At 41.4% G+C, this 20,561-nt stretch overlaps 1 protein-coding gene across 1 annotated transcript; it reads left to right on the plus strand.

The window, feature by feature from the left end:
- Positions 1-6,106: 6,106 nt before the first annotated feature.
- Positions 6,107-18,780, plus strand: LOC147033013 (beta-1 adrenergic receptor-like). Its single transcript, XM_085871114.1, has 2 exons — positions 6,107-6,723; positions 18,374-18,780. The coding sequence occupies exons 1-2, from the start codon at positions 6,139-6,141 to the stop codon at positions 18,716-18,718; spliced, it is 930 nt and encodes a 309-aa protein (XP_085727240.1). The 5' UTR covers positions 6,107-6,138; the 3' UTR covers positions 18,719-18,780.
- Positions 18,781-20,561: the final 1,781 nt, after the last annotated feature.

Here is a 20,561-nt window from a genome sequence, read left to right on the forward strand (position 1 = left end):
AAACAATTTTGATGACACTTGACCACAACCTTCACCAAAGCATATCGACCACATGAAAATTTAAACTCATTAAGGGGTCTACAGGGGGGTGGGAAGTTGAACCCCCCAAAATAGGTATTTGCTCTCTTCCCTGAAACTACAAACACAATTTTGATGAAACGTGACCACAACCTTAAAATCATTGATGTACCAAAGTTTATCGACATCAAAATCTGCGCTCATTTGAGGTGTCTACAGGGGGGCGGGGAGTTGAACCCCCCAAAATAGGTATTTGCTCTCTTCTCTGAAACTACACACACAATTTTGAGAATGTTAACAACACACAACTACAACGATGTTTCTGTGATTTATACTGGTGTATTGACTTTGATCTCCATTGGTCCACATAATCAGCGTGCTTCTCCATTGTCTCGGGTCGCTCACCTGCATTTTTTTCATTTATTTATATTTTCATATATGAATATTGTATGATGATTTCGTGATATTTTCTGGTGTGGCGGCATCGACGTTCATCGGCCTGAAAAATTCGAGCTTTCCACGTCACTCAGAAGGTCCTATGGAAGAAATATATATATATATATATATATATATATATATATATATATATATATATATATATATATATATATATATATATATTTATATATTGTTACGAATTCTGGTCCGCCTGGCGTGCGATCGGCCACGTAACTCCAATCGTGAACGCGTCGCCCACCGGTCGGACAATTCAGTCGTGACCCTCCTTGGAACTACCGCCAGGAGCCAGTCACGGGTGGGGGTTTAACCTCACCACAGCCCAGTCCGCATTCTACCCGCGCGAGATAGGGTGAATCGCCGAATGTCGATATACCTAAGTACTCGCACGGATAACCTACCAAGGGGCTGCACTGCGCCGCAGGTCGGCCTGGGACACGAACCGCTTAAGCGGTCCGTTCCGTACTACAGTGATAAACGAGCGGTGTTATAGCCGACCTCGACGGATCCGATTCTCCTTAACGGGTGTTTAAAACCCAACTAATTATTTCACGATGCAAGATGGCATTTTCAATAGGGGAAAGAAGACGCAACGAACGAGATACATTTCACACAAGGACATTTATTATAAAGCATATATTGCACACACAACACAAGCAAGGAATCATGCACGTATTTACAAGCAAGGCAAATCAAAAGCAATACAACCGACTATAATGACAATGTGCAGTCACTTAAGCAGGTTCTACTTACGGACACGGCGCCACATCATTCGCACAGAACAAAAGAAATGACCCCTCATAGGCAAGGGGGTAGACGGGGTTCGTAAACCTTTATGGCCGTGGGCCGTGGATGAGCGAAAAGGCCCGCGAGACCGTGCTGGTTACCTTCCCCCTCGAGGTGTGACGGTGGGCAGGTCGCGGCGCCTTGTTCCCACGGCAGCTAGCGTAGCCGTTGCCTGCTCTCGGGCCTTTGCGATGATGTGGTCGGCGAGTTCTCTCGGGCGTCCCTCGCCAGACGCGCAGATTCGCACCGCACAGCCGGCAGGGCTGCGCCTCCCTTCTGCATCTCCGAGGCGTCGCCCGGACTCGCCACCGGCCCGTGCCTTCACCGACAGGTCGCCCAACCCCAAGATGAGAGAGCCCGACCTCAACCACCAAGAGAGCAGAGAGAAGAAGAAGAAGAAGAAGAAGAAGAAGACGAAGAAGAAGAAGAGCGAACCTCTGACGATCACCAATAGAGACAGGGGCGAGCATGAACCAAGAAGAAAAAAAGAGCTCCGCGCGCGGTCCACCTTATATAGCGCGGGGCTCCACCCTTCGCTCCTCCCCGTTTTCGGCTCCGCCTCCCTTCGTGAAGGTTCCCGAAAAGGGGCATTCCCAAAAAGGGGCGTTCCCTCACCCCGACGGCCTCACGCCGTGCATCCACCAATCGGCAGCGAGCTGCCCTGCCCCCTTCCCTTCACACCAAGCGTGGGGAAAACAGGCGGGAAAACCCCCACAGGCTTCACAAAAGCTTTGTTGTAATAATCAACAACAGACCTTTTCGATAGGTTTTATTCTCACAAAACCCATACGCATATCTACAACAACATAAATATACATAGGGTAAGAATAACAAAATACAATAACTAGTACACATAATACTGAAGGCAAATATCACATACACATCACATAATAACGAAGTTAAACTCCATACTCTAACACCAATTACATTCCTCAGAGTACATTATTCCTAATATAGTATATAACATACCATTACTGTTCCAGCATGACTTTCCACGGAGTACGTGGTATACGTGTCAACACCATCCATTGACCTTCATATACAGTGCTGCCACATCCGCCCAATTACCGTTGCCGCCAATTACAGTATGGCACTTTATTATCAGTCCCATAAGCGGGCGTAGTGACGAAGATGGTGGTGATTGTCGTGGGGGTGGTGTGAACGTGGTGGGCGTTGTGGTGTAGTTGGTGGCGGTTGTTGTTTACGTGGAGGTTTGTTGCAATGGTGGCTCAAAATAACGATAGATAAAGAAAAACGGCTATCTCAAAGAGTCGCAGTCCGGTGAACACGAATAAAGCCTTTTAAACAACAGTGGGGACCTATCTGAACACTCACTTACCGGCATAGCTAATCTAAGGAACCTTTATGGTGTATTGCGAATTTCTTATATAAACATATTGTTACGGTTCTAGGAACCGTATACAAACAAACATACAGTTGTCCCGAAGTTAGTTATGCCATTAAGTATATGTGCAGATAGAGCCCTACCTTGTCTGTAGTGGGTAGACACTGGGGTTCACTGCGATGTTTTTTTAGTTTGATTAATAAATCATTATATCCCATCCACGACGACCCACGGTACCCTCTGCCTGCTCGCACCTTCATCTCGCTTGCTACTCTCCCATGGGCTGAACAAGCACGTGTTCGCCTACTCGCCTTACTGGCGACTCGCTGTCCGAGGCAGAATCTTTGTGTAGTACCTTTTTGGCGAGTCCAGACACGCGGAGTGGGCGGGCTTCCCGGTATGGCTGAAACCCACCCAGAAAGGGCGATTTTCATGGAAGCCCCATCCAATCAGGGCGAACAGTGACGTCAGCTTCACCAAGGCCCCTCCCCACTGAGGGAGATCTCTAAATTACGACACCATTCATTCAGAGTGGTCTGGTGAGCTGGAAAGTGAGTCGTCTTGAGCGGAGCGTTGGAATGAGACAGTTCGTCGGCAGATAGCGAAAGAAAGGAGGAAGGTCGTGGAGTGGTTGCACTCTTTGGGGGTCATTCGTTTCGAGTGTGAGAGAGCTGGAAAGACCTCGACCCAACCTTGACCGGGTCTCTCGTAGGGTCCTGTCTGCAGCCCTGATCACCGCCTTGGACTCCGCGCTCTCCACCCAGGCTCCTCCGCGAACACACGAACTCCACACGTGTGGCTGTGGGCCGAGCTGCGCGACCATTGTCAGGTGCCGTACCATGGAGCATCCCTTTCCCCGAAACTCAGGAACCAAAAGAACTGCGCCCTCAGCTCACTCCCTCCCTGGCTACAAAAGTCCTTTGCCATTCATCTGGGTTTATTTAGTCTGAGTGTGTGGCACCTGTCTTTTAAGTAGCATTGTATAAGTTATTTGAGCATTGTAAATACTGCCTGTATTATTCTCGCGACAAGTCTGCTCTGTGTCCTCTTTTGTAAATTACTGTAAAATTGTCGCACTACATCTCTCTTCTGTCCCCTGCACAACACACCAATAAACCTGTTCCTGTACCACATGAATTTCCTCGCTTAGTGTAAATAAATTATTGGAGAAATGTTCCCAGTTCGTTTTTGTCTTTTCCTTCATTGGTCCAGCATGGTTCGGATCTGAGTTTAGCCGGGTCTTTATCCCCGATGATCTGTTCATTCTAGCTGGTACGTCCTTAGCAGTTCCGCTCGGTTGCATCCGATCCGGAGTTGGTAGTTGCTGAATGCATGCCTACTGAATTCAAGGACATAGAATCCATGTAATGAAAGCTACTATCACTCTACTTGCTTTTCTCCAAAATTTACCTCCTGGTTACTGCACTCGACACATGTATGTGTCATCTGAGCTCAGCAGCACTTTGGGCGGTGTATAATGAATACCTTTCGTAAGCTCAGCGCGATCTATTTAGCGAGTTTGTGGTCCCTTTGCCACGCAACTCCAGTGGTCTTTGTTGATAAATATATTCACATCTGACCAGACATCAAATGAAAATTAGTCACAAACACATCACTGAGATATATTTATTTTGATAGAAATCATGTTCATTCATTCATCATTGTCAACAAGTCTTCAAGCTCAAGTCTCAAGTCTTTAAAGCCAAGTCTCAAGTGACAAAATTTGCGACTCGAGTCCAAGTTACCGACTCGAATTGCTATCTCTTCCCATATGTACCAAGTCCATGTGTAGTGTACTGTATATGTACCTCTAACTTGTAGCAACTGTACCGCTATCAACTGTAGGTCACTCAGCAAGTAGCTTAAGTACTCAAGCAAGCACTCCAATGAAATGGTTGATGAGGAACAGTTGGGTTGGTATGCTAGCTGAATGGTAATAGCACATATCTGCAAAAAACTAAACATCACCAATTTCTTAACATTCTCAGATTTCACTAAAGATTTTGAGTTATTTAGTCCATCTCATCCGATCCTCCAAACTCAAATTATATTTTGATCACATACTTTAATTAGTTTGTGTTGTGAGATTACAGTAGATCATGGAAAATCGCATCATATATTTATTGCATGAAATCACTCCAAGCACTGAATTAGAAAACTGCAGCACTTACAAAAGTGATGTGAACAGGCATTTGATAATTGAGTGAAGAAAGTGAAAAAACATTTTGAGTGCTAAATCGTTAATAAACCATTGCGGCCTGTTCCAAGTTCAGGCATTGTTGAGCACGTCAAACAAAATGGCGAATGAAGACCCCAGCAACGGAAAGCGAGGTGACTGAGGATGTGCCTTGATAGAGGATATAATTAAATTGGAACCGTACAGAGAGTGTCGGTGCTCCCGAAGCAGTTTCCTGGGCTATTGGGCACAATCCTGGACAGGTCACCACTCCAACACAGGATATTCAAATGGCTCAATTATCCCAGCAAGCTGGTGCTCATACTTGCTGACCTCTAAAGGATGACAGGCTGAGTCAACCCCCTAGTGTATTAATTCAGTGGCCAACGGGGCTTGAACTCAGGACACTAGGATCCCAAGCCACCACCCAAACTGCTAAGCCAACACCAGGCTTTTAATTAAATAAGGCCGTTAATAATTATTAAAAGGGGTGTTTTAATTAACTGAACACCCAATTTTCATTCAGGTAATCCCTTGGAGTGAAAAAGCATTATAAATCGTTGTGGCCTGTAGTATGCATGCAAACTTAGTATGCATGCAAACTTAGTATGCATGCAAAGTTTGAGGCTGCTAGATTTCATGGTTTTGGAGTTTTGGAGGAGACAGATGGACTGATGGATGGACACACACTGACATTTATTAGGAAAGATGATCACGTTCTGTTCTGTGTTAGAGCTCTTCTCATCATCAAGTGTTTTTATGTATGTAATGACTGTATAAAAATGCATGATTATGATGATGTTTTTTTGTTTTGTTTTTTTTTTCTTTCAAATATATTTTTGTGGAATGTTTTTTGAAATGTTTTACTTGGAAAATCAGAGAAACTCAGTCCATTAGGACTTTGTCTATCGATCAATGGAGTACTGCTCTCCCTTATGTGATGGTACCCCAAGAGCACAGCTTTCTTTACAGGATTTTGTGTAATCTCAAGCTATCAACAATATTGGTATTACCTCCAAATAGAACGAAGCACAAGGTCTATTGTTTTCACATCACAGACATGTCAGTGTCCTCTCTGTTTTTGAAACACCTCAACTCCAACAGTAATCATCCTCCTGCCATCCCGAGCAAGTCGAGGATGCACATATTCTTCAATGAATCCACTTATGATTAAACTTCCAAAATCTGACTGCACACCTCTGATTTCCCAAGAGATTAGGACATAAATATGATAATAAAATGCCAGTGGGGAAAGGGAAGCATTGATAAATAGCTAAGATGCAACTAATGAAACACCATGAACACAATGAGTGAAAATACAAGTCTTGTTTTTATCTTTCAACCGTTTCAGAACGCTATGGGATATTTTTTCTTTTTCATGGCATTTGTTACCGTGGCAGGAAATGCTCTTGTGCTCATAGCCATTTCATATAACAAAAAGCTTAAGCAGGGAGTTACAAATTGTTTTGTGAGTTCACTTGCATGTGCAGATCTATTGATGGGTCTTTCAGTCATGCCTCCAGGTGCTGCACTTATTCTCAATGGATCTTGGCAGTTCGGATCAAGTGCCTGTGCTTTGTGGAACTCTTTGGATGTGCTCTGTGCCACGGCGAGTATTGAAACCCTGTGCGTGATCGCCATTGATCGATACGTGGCTATTACATCTCCACTGCGTTATCAATCTGTTCTCACTCGACGTCGGGCTTACGTACTAATCATTTGCGTTTGGACTATTGCTGGAAGTCTTTCCTTTCCTCCAATCTACCTCGGCTGGTGGCGTTCAGATGATCCTGCAGCGCAAGCTTGTTACAATGAACCCACATGTTGTGATTTCATCACCAGCAAGTCTTTTGCAATTGTCGGGTCTTTGGTTGCATTCTATATCCCACTTGCCGTCATCATCTTTGTGTATGCTCAGGTGCTGAGAGTTGCAGAAAGACAGGTAGGTGATGTAATAAGTTGTTTTGTTCCAGCAATTCACTCAAAAATACGTTGGCATTTTATGTTCTTTCTCTCTCTAAGTTTTTACATTTCGATGCAATTGGAAAAAAGTCTTCGGAATTGAATTGTGAAGTATACAAAATTAATCAACATGCACATTATTATTGGGATAAATTTATGAAGCAGGTAGTTTTGTTAAACCTCAGCCGATTGTTTCAATGCTTATTTCTTTCATTTCATCGTTTTAACCCGTATAAATGCTTTTGCTGAATCGATGAAACTATTTAAGTTCATGATTTCTTTTTTGGACGATGAAAATTACAAAACCGTGAAAATTTGAAATCTTCTTTACTCACAAGCATATATTATGCAATGCATTCAAAAGTTCTTGGAATGAGATGCATGTCTCAGTCCAAGAAATGGCATTAAAAAATATTTTTCACAAATAATTATTCATATATATATATATATATATATATATATATATATATATATATATATATATATATATATATATATATATATATTTATACATATATATGGGTGTTCTTGTCTCCAACACTTTTTCATTAACATCGGTTGATATCGCTTTAGAATATTGCACCATTTGTCATTCAGGGGCTGTCAGGAAAGCGTTTAGGGAGAACTGGCTGTCTTGCCTTTGTTTAAATGTCGACCCAGCTATAAGCTATGATACTGGTGTTTCGCAGGTTAGGTGATGCATCAATCATTATGTGGTCGTTCCTCGGATGGATGTTAAGCTGGGCGTCATATCTGTTGTCATTGGTTAATTGACTTTAAAGATCTCACAGTGTCCTTTGCGAGGCCAAGTGAGCCACACCCTGTTGAAATTACAAGTTTTGCACTCAGTCGAGTATCCCTGATTTGGAGTGATGACTTTCCAACACTGGTAACCCGTGCCAAAGAAACTACTTTGTCAGAATAGACACTTTCCACAGACCATCGTACATGAATTATTTAATGATTTCCTTCGGAGCAAGTTTAATGATTGATTTGTAGTGGTCACTTGGCTCTTGCTTTCAATGGCATTCCAAAATGTCTCACAGTGGTGCGTTTGGATTTACTTCAGCTTGCCAATGCCATTTGAAAATGCTGACTTGTGGTGGTAGAGAATATGCACATGAACCATTGAATGGTAAATTTCAGGTTCACATTTGTTGTCCCAATATTATTTGGACTAACATATATAGATGTATATTTCAGTTGAGTTTTCAGTGCGGGGTTGTCACAAAAAAAAGAATCAGAAAATGTGGTCAGGCACCATTTTGTGTCGTTCGGATTATCAAGTTTTGTGGCTGTGATGGCATAAAATTTCCATCAGCTCAAATCTGCTCTGCTATTTATAACTCACATTGCTCTTCAAATATCCAATCTTATAAACATTGAATTATTCACTTTATCTAGAGCAAGAAATTTAACATTGTCCAAGGAAACCTGAAAGTCTGTCTGAGTTGTGTCTTCATACCTATATCACAAAACAGGGTCCAGGAGCATCCAAACTTTCTTGCTTTGTTTAGATTATGCTGACAAAGAAAGAATATTTTAGAATCTGAATGCACCAAACAGGGTTGATTGGTAAAGAGGATATGAGAATAATACTCGTAAAACAAAGTTGACAAAATAGTCAGACAGCCTTGGAAATGTGTTAAAACCATATAAATTTAAGCAAGCATCCACATTTTGTTATTATATTTATTTTTCAGCAAAGGACATTCAAAACGGTATTGTATTGAGATAAAGTAAAAACGTCAGCATTTCCATAGTTAATGTGAGTTTGTCTTTACAAGAAAAGGTTCTCCAAATGAGATAGAAATATTTTTTTCTGGTTTGATAATCCTGGATGAGGATTGGATGCAAAGACAAATATTGAGAGCAGAGTCAAAACAAAAGACTGAAATCCAAATGTAATTTATATAGTTTATGTCCTCGAGGGCCTTTTTCTTCATCCAACCGTGATGTGCACAGATTGTCAGGCTCAAGAGAGTCGATACAATTTGATCATCATGGTGATGAACTGCAATGTAGAAACGGAGATAACTGATGGACCATTTTGATGTACAGTAAAATAATATGTAAATGCCTTTTTTCTTAGATAAAAGCGCAACTGAGATTCAGATCAACCTGATGCAATGGAACAAACACCATCATGGGGAGGATTGCAAAACCACAAACCGGCGGCTTTTGTGCTTTCTCAATGTGCTATATTTTATTACCTTCGCCACTGAAAGTGAAGGAGGTGATGGTTTCATCCGGATGAAATTTTGTGGACAGGTTCGGTGTGTGACAAGGACGAACTGATTAGATTTTGGTGAAGATCCATATCCGGATCCGCCGACTAGAATTTTTAAGTTATTCCTCACCAGTGAGAGATGGCGCTAAAAATGATATATAGCATGATATCTCAAAAAGTTGTGTATGGATTCTACAGAAACTTTGTGGACAGGTTGTGTGTGTCACAGGGACGAATTGATTCGATTTTGGTGAAGATCCCAATCCGGATCTGGATACGAGAATTATTTAATTTTTTAAGTGATTCTTCACCATTGAGGGAAGCACGAAAAACGACGTCATACTGTATCGCATGATATTTCAAAAATGTATTGTATTGTGCCTGATATGTTCTTGTGGATCAGGTATTACGTGGTGGAGGTATGTGCTCGACCAAGTGCCTTTCTAGTTTTTCAATGTATTGGAAGATATAACGTGAGAAGACTGTTTTCTGTATTTATGTATTTATGTATTTACACAAAGAAAATCAAAAAGTAGTGGTTGTGAGTATCTCCTAATAATTTTTGAATATCGCACATATGATTGGCTGCATGCAAGCCAAGTGATATCAAACAAAAATAAATGTATCAAGAGAATGCAGCAAAACAATGTGTGTTGCAGAGGTGGTGAGGATTTGTGCACCTCACAGTAATCATGACAGGAATGGAAAATGGCTGAAAAACTACTTTTTCTCATGATACATGTCTTCATGCAAGACTATTGCGCTCCACAGTGGATCCTTGCTAAAAAAAAAATTAAATCACACCCATGTCTGAAGGAAGTGGTTCAGTTTGCCATTTTAATATGAAATAGGGAAAGCCTAGAAATTAAGGAAAACCATTGGAATTACCCTTTAGAACTCTTTAAAACGTTCTAGAATTACCCTTAAGAATTACCCTATATAACTATCGTTTAGAATTCTTTAAAACCCATTAGAATAACCCTTTAAACCCCATTAGAATTTCCCTTTAGAACCCTTTAAAATCACCCTTTCAAACCCTTTAAAATTACCCTTTAGAATTACACTTTAGAACCCTTTCAAATTACCCTTTAGAATCCTTTAAAATTACCCTTTAGAACCCTTTAGAATTACACTTTCGAACCCTTTAGAATTATCCTTTGGAACCCTTTAGAATTATCCTTTGCAACCCAATATAATTATCCTTTATAACCCATTACAATTACCCTTTAGAACCCTTTAGAATTACCCTTTAGAATTACACTTTTGGGTCCTCAGGGTATTTTGGGTCGTCTGGTTCTTTTGGGTCCTTGGGGACTTTTGGGTCCTCAGGTTATTTTGTGTCTTTTGGATCCTCTGGATCTTTGAGGGGTATTTGAGGTATTAAGGGTCTTGGAGGACTTAAAGGGTCTTCAAAGATTGAAGGGGTCTCACCAGACTAAAGGGTCCATTTTTCGCAGAAATACCGTGTCTTAAAAAAGCTCTTCTTCTTCATTTTGACAGGTGGACGGATGGAAGAAAGGATGGACAGATGGATGGAAATAGTCAGATATTAAAGCAGCTTTCAGGATGCTAGGTCTCATGGTTTTGGGATTAAGGAGGAGACACACTGACTGACTGACTGACCGACACACTGCCATTTATTGGTATAGATGTCAGTGTGTGTTCCTCCCTCAGTCAGTCAGTCCGTCCATCTCCTCCATAACTCCAAAACCATGAAACCTCAAGCCCGAAACTTTAAATGCATACCAAGGTAACTCCAAGGGAGGGTATGAATGAAAACTGGGTGTTTGGGTTAATTTAAACACCTGCTTTTGAAGATAATTATGGCCTTATTTCATTATCCTTCATCAAGGCTCATCCTTGATCAACTCCTTCGGTGGGGTCTTAATTCGCCAATTTTTTAGCCTGCCTAACAATGCCTTGACTTGGAAAAGGCCACAACAGTGTCTTGATGATAAAGTTTTTTTTTCACTTTCCTCAATCATATTATCGAATGCCTGATCATCATACCTATGAATCGCTGGAAACATTGCAATGCTTATAAAAGCCCGGAGACACCAGTGTTCATGGCTTCATTTCATTTCCACACATGCCATAACCTCTAAAATCTCTTAATATCAGCCAAATTTTAAAATTTAAACTTCATCATTGACTTCAGCAGGAGTTCCAACTACTAAAAATCGTGTTAATTTGTCCAATTCGGGCATCGCTTGATATTCCGGCCGTCTTCAGGTGCATGGTATTTACACAACCAATTGGCGATCGCTAATCGCTTTCCACGCCAGCCGTTCCTTATCAACTGTTTCGTTGAAGTGCTTTCTGGAGTGCTTAAGCCACTTGGTGAGCTTTCTCCAATATTCGTACTGTCACTGAATATATTAATCAACTTTTACAAAGTTCAGGGCCCATTTGCCTGAGTTTGGCTGTGCGGTGCATCGGGGGATGGGTCGCTTGCTGAAAATGTGCAATTATATTTTACACCATGTTTCCCTTTTTGTACAATCTTCTTTCCTTTTCTGACCCATCACTTCGGCATAGATAGATATAAATATATATTTTTTTAATACGGCAATACCCCTGGGTGCTCACCTGGTTGCAGCTCGATATGAAAACCAGGGAACCACTGGTAGGCATGGATTACCCACAAAATAGGTAATGGAGAAGAAAGTAAATGCCTATGGATGTTTTTTTAATGCCTTGAAACAACTTTGGTGCATCATGGATGATGAAGGTTTTTTTTATGTTGAAGGCTTCAGTCACATACGAAATAGTCCTCATTGAGGCTAAGCCTTAAATAAAGGAACTGCATTGATAGAAAAGTAAGGGAAGAGAGAATAGTCTAAGAGTGTTTGAGGATGTAAAAAATCTGCTTTTTGAAAAGGAGAAAGTCATGTGTTTGGGAAGACGTGAGATGGTAAAGAGTTCCAGAGTTTGGCAGTGGAGAGGAAGAAACAAACTTCATAATGGGCCACCCTTGAGTTGCCGATGGCCACACAATAATCATGCTATGTAGTGGCTTGTCGAGTATTCCTTGGTCTCGCTAATGGTGGAGGTACACAAGCAGCAGGTTCTTGCGAGCAGAAACCGAAGTAATATCTGGAGAAAAGAGAAAGAGAGCCTACTATGTGGCGTAATTTGAGCAGGTCGAGTTTTGAGGTCACATTGGTAGAGTTGACAAGTCGAATAAATTTTGGATTCAATTCTGTCCATTAAGTATATGGAGCTGGAACCTCCCCAGATGTGAGAGCAGTACTCCATACAAGGACGAATCAATTCTTTATATAGTTGGAGCAACTGTTCAGAGGAGAAGAATCTTCGACATCTGAACAGGACTCCTAATTTATTCGAGGCAGACTTAGCTATTTGCGTAATATGTGGATTCCAGAATAAATTTGAGGTTAAAGTAATAACTATAGTCAAGTTTCATCGGAAATGCTTGTGTAGTTTCTGAGAAGAAAGCAAATATCTATTGGGGGGGGGGGAGGGCAACCCTCTATAGAAACCCGTAGGGCACGATTTTTTTAATGTCGTGAACAAATTTTGGTGCTTACCTTGTGGTGAAGGTTGTGGTCACGTTTCATTGAAATCGTGTCTGCAGTTGCAGAGAAGAAGTTGGTTGTGTTTGTGGATGAATGGACGAACGGATGTACAGACAGTCGGATGACGCACCATCCAATAAGCTCCCTGGAACTACGTTCCAGGTGAGCTAAAAAGTAAACATATCATTTTTAAAAGTTTCTTTAACCGTTTCATTGTAATGCTTCCTTGAGTGATTTGCCACTTCAGCAAGCATTGCCACTTCAAGGTTGCCACTTCAAGGTTGTCACTTCAATACATTGCCACTTCAAGGTTCGATGTCGATATGGCATCTCAATTCTCCGTGAGGTCATTTCTGGAGTCAGGAAGGCAAAATAAATTTGATAAATAAAATGAGTAAAAAACGTTTTCAGTGGTTACAAAGCAATGACTCACCACATCACGGCAGGACAGCTGAGAGGTACGCACACTCGCTCTAAGCTGGCTGGCCTGGGTTTGAATCTCGACCCAGCTATAAACTGTCATCCTGGTGTTTCACAGGCAGGGTGATTCATCAATGTATGTACCGTCTCTCGGATGGACATTAAACTGGACGTCACATCTGCCGGAGTCCCTCCCCTATCCGCTCCCCCTCCACATTCCTTTCTCCCACTCCTCTCTCTTTCTCCCTCTCTCACCCCCTCTCACTCTCTTCCTGCTCCACCACCCCTCCCCCTCTGTTAAAGGGACTGTGAAGGACTGACCATTTCAGTTTTTTGGGGGGTTTTTTGTATAGCATGTCAAGGCTCATGTAAGAGCTAATACACAGAACATACAAAATGCAGGAGACATGAGGGGTGGGAGAGGGAAGCACAACATAGTGGGGAACAGAGACAATAGGAGTTCTGTGAAAGGGAGAAGGATGGGGTACACTTGGTAAACAAGTTGGCACTACAAAGACTTTCAGGAAGGAAAACAGGGAATTTGAAGGAGGTGGGTTTGGGATGGATTAACGGGGGTCGAAAAGATCAATATTTTGGAAAGGTGAAGATATGAGATGATGGTGAACAGCTATTTTGAAGACCCGGAGGGAGGAATGGGATTGAAGAGAGTGTGGGAGTTTTTCGCAGAGGCGTGGCAAAAGAGGAATGAAGATGAGCAGTGTTTCTTGATTATGGCAGTTTCACCAGAAAGGGTTTTTTGGCAGACTATGAGCACCTTTTGGAAATATAGGGGGGACAGATCACAAACTTTGTGGATGTGAGGGGGGCAACTTTGAGAAGGGGCAGTGGTGGGGGGAGATTTGAAGGGGAGGGTTGAGGGAGAAGTGTGAGGGGGAGAATTGAGGGAGAAAGGTGTGGGGGGAGCTTTTGACAAAAGTGAGGGGAAGCTTGGAAGGGGAAGAGAGGGAAGTTTGCTTTTAAGAGAGCAGAGGCAGTGATTTGAGAGGGAGGGTTGAGGGAAGATTTGAAATGGAGGGGAGACGATGAGAGCAGGCACTGCCAGGGGGGAGGAGGGAGAGAGGAGAGGTGGAGATAGAGTAAGGATGAGACAGGGTGGTGGTTTTGTGAAGATGGGAGTGGGCAGGAGGGAAAACAAGATTTGAGGGGGTGGGAAGAGGGGGAGGTGTGATGAAAGGAAAGGAAGAGCATGAGGGAGATTTTGAGGAGTGCACTGAATGAGAGAGTGAGATATCTGTTCGGTTGGAACAGGGCTCACACATGTTTGAACACCACACAGTTTGAGACACCAGAGGAGGAGTTGTTAGTATGGCAGAGGAGAGTGGAGAGGTACTCAGAGAGGATGTGTGAAGAGGGGAAAGATGGGAGGAGTAAAGAGGGGGTATAAGATGGGAGAGGTGAGAAGGAGGTAGATTTAAGGATGTGGGGTGAATTGGCACAAACGTTGGAAATAAAGAACGATTGATGGAATAGAAACATGCATTGCAAAATGGGATTTTTTAAATTTCAAATTCAGAGATACTTTTATAGACGTTAGGCGAGGGGTGGAATAAAGGTGAGATAAAAGAACGGAGAAAGGAAACGCTGTAACAGTTGGACTTTTTAAACACAGGATTTATGAAAGGTCAAATTGAACTCAGTCTTTTGAAGAAGAGGAGTAGTGTGTGATGAAAGAACAGAAAGAACCACATAGAAGAAAGAGGAAGTTGAAACATTTTAAAACCGTTTATTTAAAGGTGAGTTAAAAGAGGGATAGAGGAAAGAAAGACGCTGAAGAAAAGATTGTGAAGTGCATGGTGAATACCTTCATGATCAAGGTGGGATCGGAAAGGTGGATTGGGAAAGGAGTAGGAGGGAGAGGAAGAAAAGGAAGTCACGTGGTTACGTGAGGGGTAAAGTGAGAAGGGTAAAAGGGAAAATATATTTTTATTTTAAAAAATATATATTTTCAAACAACAGAGGGTAGAGATGGGAGGAATTGAATGAGTGGAAATGGGATTGTGGTGAAAATAAGAAACTGAAGGTAATAAGGAGAAAATACAAAAAAAAAAACATGGTCGTGCACACAAACAAAGAAAAGGGTAGGCCTCAAGGAACCCAATGAGAAAAGTCCGACGAATACTCACAATTTGGCACAAGTTTTAAAGCAAAACCGAACCAGAAACACACAGTAAACATGGAGACAACAAATGAAAAGTAAAAATATGACAAAAAAAACGACCGGGAAAACTTGTCTTCGAGAAAGTCGGCAGAGACCATGCAGAGCACCACCAAAGCTCAAGAACTGGAAACCGGAAGTGATTTCTCTTCATTGGGGGAGATGCCAATAATATTGAGAGCTTTATGGATGACAAAATATCCAGGAAAGACAAATATAATTATTTTCCATTGAGCTACAGACAAAGGCCTTGAATACCCTATGAATAGTTATGATTTTCAAGGAACGTCTTCGAGTGATGGAACATGCCCAGACTGCAGCTGGCATTGTAGGCCATCTTTTGTATATGATCAGTTCAAGGAAGGTAATCACTGATTGTGTGGCCTCTCAGTTTAAAAGACTGAACCTCTTGCACTCACTGACTATCTAAATATGTGATTGGGTTTGATAATCGTAACAGAGTGAAAGGGTAACGTTGTAAGATTTGCCATGATTGAAAGACATGTTCCATTTGTCAGGCGAATATCTAATCAATAAGATGTTTTTTCAATATCTAAACAATAAGATTCGTTGATAAGAAGTTTTTGTAAAGCAAGGTGGACCAAAATACACTATTCCATCCATCTATCGGGACCATACTCTGTGCAGAGCATTGGTGCTGCCTGAGCAGTCTCCTCGGCTATTGGACACAATGCTGGACGGGTCGATATACACTATAGCAATGTCAGAAGAGGATGACATTGAGATCCTGTCAGTGAATTTTGATGGTTATTTCGCTGTTCCGTCAGCCAATAAACCCCCCACACAAAGAGCTTCCTCTTGTCGCGAATGATATGAACTGCAGGAAAATATTCTTCAGCAGAGACTTCAACTGCAACAGCAACCAGTGGGATTATTCGGAAACAGATGGCAATAGCTGACTCTTGAAAGCAGAGATGGACTCACAAGATCTCCACCTCACGAATGATCCACGACTCCAAAACTCTTTCAGTAGTGGGTGCTGGAGATGCGGGTACAACCCAGACCTTGTTTTTTTTTTCAACTCCACCTCAACTCATTTGTCTATTAAACTTGTCTTCGACCCAATTCTTTGATCACAGCAGAGTCCGACTTGGATACAATTTAACACTGTTGTTCAACCAGAAAGCATCTCATTATTCCAATGTTTCAACTTTAAGAAAGCTGAGTGGAGTGGCTTCTCCATAGAGTATATTGTTAGATCAGGCAATTGTTGGAATTGAGGCTATTTCAGACAACAATGACAAATTAGTACAAACTTTTGGAAAACCTCAAGGAAGAATTTCATGAGGATGAGGTACCGAATACATACCTGTCCTCACCTCAGAATCTGCAAACATGATTTTGTTGATGAAACAATCATAACTGGTCAAATCTTGACAGCAGGTTTATCAGCTGAGAGATGAAGATCTTTGCAGTCTTTGGTTTCACCTTTGTGCCAATCCATGTCGTCCTTCTAACTTGGAAAGCATGTTCAAGTTAGAAGGACTGCATCTGAAACCGAAGTGATGATCAGAGATCAAGCCTTTAGTGAAAAGTAAGGATTTGATGTCAACTGCAGTGAGAGATTCCATGACCTTGCTTATAATTAGAAGCAAGCCAATGGACCTGCAGTTTAGAGGATCCGTTTTTTGCATGATATTTTGAGTAATGCAGTGATATTTGCTAACTTACTGAAAGACAGAAACTGACCAAGAGAGAATGATCGAGTGGACAGAGCAGAAAGAGGATGAGGAGCAGCAGAGTGCGTTTTAGGAGAGGTGCACTGATGCTGTCTGGGCCTGTCGCAGAATTGGAGTAGGGGGTTGCCAGATATTAATTTCACTAATATCAGGAGAGGGAGAAATGAAGCACCAGACTTGGCATGAGAGAACAGCCAGTCTGCATGTGTGAAATGTCAAATGCTGTGGCACTGAGGAAAGTTCTCTGACAAAAGCCAGAGAGATGTTGCCTTTCACAAGAACATGATCAGGTGAACCTCTTGGAGCAGAAGAGGAAAAGGAGACATTTTTAGGGAAATTCATCCTTTATGATTTGATTATCTGTTTTGGCACCCTTCTTCACTTTTTATAAGTTTCATAAGTGATAAGTTTACTCCAACAATTCATCAATGATAATTATATAGGCTATCAATCGTTTGGGAAACTGTTAGTCGTAAAAGAGTAGTAGATATAACATAATGTTAAACTGATCTAGATGAATGCTAAAATATGTGGCAATAAAAAAACTTCCAAGTGACGAATGTAATCGGGCAATGTGATAGTTACAATTGCAAACGATAAAAGTGGAATCACAATTTTAAAAATTATCGATTTAACAATTTTGAAGGAGTTCAAGTGGTCGTGTTATTAAGTTATGGTCAGTGTAGATTTTTGAAGAGTGTGTGTTTGAAACTAACCTGACATGCCTTCACAGCAGCAAACTCTTCAATTACATTTGAGTGATTAAGTTATACAAAAATGTGGCCGGGCTTTGACGATACCCATGCTTGCCCAGGTAAGCATTTCAATGATTTTAGTGAGAGAAAATAAGCTTCTGATTAACTTCAGGAAAGTAAAGTTTCTATCCCTTGATTGGACTGATAAGTGCTGCCAAAGAGACACGATGCAGCAATGAGGTTCTGTTTTAGGGCCGGTAAGTTTTCCCTGATAATATAGTTGAGCAACTTAAGAGCTTATGAAGGTACATTTGCTGAAAACACCTTGAAGGCCGAACACACTTTCTCTGTCAGGGGTACATAATTGATCTCATCATCCATTTTGAATGCCAAGTGTTTGCAGACATATTCTAGAACATTATCCTCAACATAAAAGCAGTACAGCTTCCTGGCCTATGGCCCAATGCAATTGCATTGGTTGTTATCTCCAAACTGCAACTGATTAAAACCCAACATCTTGTATCATACCAGTCAACCGGTTGTTGGTTTTTGTGCACCGTGTTGAATGGCAGAGGCTTTGTTCCAATCGAATCTTGCCATTACATTTGTCACTCAATTAACTAATTTGAAAATGCTTAGCCTGTCAAATTATTGCATGTAATTTTACAACAGACAAATATTCTTTGTTTTGGTCTTCTGAAGACTAAAACACGAAATGTATAACCCCTCAAATCGTTAATCATATTGTTATGACCTACATGAGATTTTCAATATGTTTGTTTCAAAAATGTTTTTCTCCCGATGCAAAATAAGTAAGAAGACAAAAAATTATTAACATCATTTGGATGCATTGTTTTGTGTCTCTGAAAGGTGCAGCAGATTGTTCAGAACAACAAACAAAATGATGGAATCAAGGGGAACCTTCACACAAGTACTGATAATAATCGTGTCATCAAGGCAATGTCAAAAAGTGAACACCGGGCCCTTAAAGCATTGAGTCTCATCATTGGGATATTTGCCATTTGTTGGATTCCATTCTTTGTTTCATTTCCATTATTAGCGTACTGTCAGTTATGTGTACCGAACTACCTTTTTATATTCTTTACCTGGCTTGGTTATGTTAATTCATCATTTAATCCCTTCCTCTATTCACGAAATCCTGAATTCATGACAGCCTATAAACGAATTGTGTTTTGTAAAACCGCGCCGTCATAGTCCAAAACAATTATAGTGTAAACAGGTAACTGTAATGTAAACTAATGAATTTATCCATATAAGCAGACCAATATTTCCATTTAACTTGCTTGAATTCCTTGAAATAAACATTTGAAAAGATCATTTGATTGGTGTTTAGTCTTTCTATAAAAACCGGTCACCACCCCATATTATCCCCTGCCTCTCTGGTCTTGAAGTCGGTCACCACCCAGGGCCTGGTGCACACTCAGTTCAAGGATGCCCTTCTCACCAAATCGCTATGCTCTGTGAGCCACATTCCCAGCACATCAATGTTCTTTTGCACCCAAGGCAATTACAACTTTTCTTCACCCAACACCAACAGCAGAACGACATCCTGTATCAAAACATCTCAAACCTCAACTATTCCAAAGCCAATGCAGGTGAGAGTTCATCGCCACAGAGGGTGCTAGTGCTCCACACTTCACTCATATACACTCAATGTACCATGCACCTCATTCACACCTCATAATTACTGAGCACCACAAAGGGAAACCCAAACGCAAAAATGTTTTTTTTTTTCTGAAAACCATTCAAAATCATTAATCACGGTCTAATTTGAAGACCAATCACAAATTTCCGAAAAAGCCCTGTGTTGATTTTCACCAGTGACCTCATACCTTGAACCCATCTTGATCCAAATGGCGGCTTACATTTACAGAGAAACAGGGTACTGTATTTCCAGCTCGAATTCCGATAACAATTCCACCGTCATTAACAACGCTGAAGGTTCTCAGTATGTTGAAACTGATCAGTTAAGTTTTGAAGAAACTATTGGAAACAAAATTAGTAATGGAAACCCTTTCGGAGGACTTATAGAGCCTTATCATTTTCAGCCTGACTCGAGCGATTCAGACGAAGATGGCAACAATGGAGATGAAAAATCACTCATAGAGTGACACTTGGCGAAACTGAACGGCACTCGGTTGAGCAAATACCTCCACCAGGCTGAACCGTTTACATTATCTATATCATTGATAGGTCGGATCTGATTCCAGACCTTAACCAAAATCTAATCAGTTCGTCCTTGTCACACACCGAACCTGTCCACAAAATTTCATACAGATCCGTCCACAACTTTTTGAGATATCCTGTACACAGACAAACAGACAGACAGACAGACAGACAGAAAGGGGTGAAAACATTCGGGGATGGGACGGAGGTAAAAAGGGTGGTTTTCAATTTCATCTTTCAAGTACGTGGAACAAAGCTACAACATCTCTTCCATGCCTTCTGAAACCTTCATGTCACATTCTAATTGGTCTATAGACCAACTCACCTGACCACCGACAGAGTAAGACAGACAGACACCAAATCACGTGGTAAGTCTTAAGATTTGTCTTCACTTCAATATCTGCCATATGCACGGTGAGTGGATTCTAACTGAAATGTAGGCTTTGCAGATGAGTCCAGATTTCTTTAAACAGTTTTTTATGCCTCCGATGATGAAGTGGTGGAGGCACTATGTTTGTGGGTTGTCCATATATCCATCCATCCTTCCATCCATCCATCCATTGGGACCATACTCTGTACAAAGCGTTGATGCTGCCGTAGCAGTCTCCTGGCGTACGTGCTAATTTTCTGTTTTCTCTGCAACCGCTTATCTGATTGACATGAAATTTTCACAATAGGTGCGACTGCTCATGTCGATGTTATAATGATAATGACGTCAGAGATCACGTGGTGTGGCAGCCATGTTGGATAAAAATAAAAACTTCGGACTTCTGTATCGCTGAAACCGCTCCATAGAACACATTGAAATTTGGCACATGTCAAGTACTCCCCTTGGGAAATCTGTGATTTTTGATAATGTAATCGGTGGCTT

The sequence above is a fragment of the Eptatretus burgeri genome, chromosome 2, assembly GCF_056783735.1.
Source record: "Eptatretus burgeri isolate ZD-2024b chromosome 2, Ebu_testis_v1, whole genome shotgun sequence".
Lineage (NCBI taxonomy): Eukaryota > Metazoa > Chordata > Myxini > Myxiniformes > Myxinidae > Eptatretus > Eptatretus burgeri.

What these genes read in the sequence shown, in the direction of transcription:
- LOC147033013 (XM_085871114.1), top strand. Translation starts at nt 6,139, where the DNA reads ATGGGATATTTTTTCTTTTTCATGGCATTTGTTACCGTGGCAGGAAAT. An exon ending in TGAGAGTTGCAGAAAGACAG is followed by an intron (nt 6,724 to 18,373) that starts GTAGGTGATGTA and finishes TGTCTCTGAAAG; the next exon opens with GTGCAGCAGATTGTTCAGAA.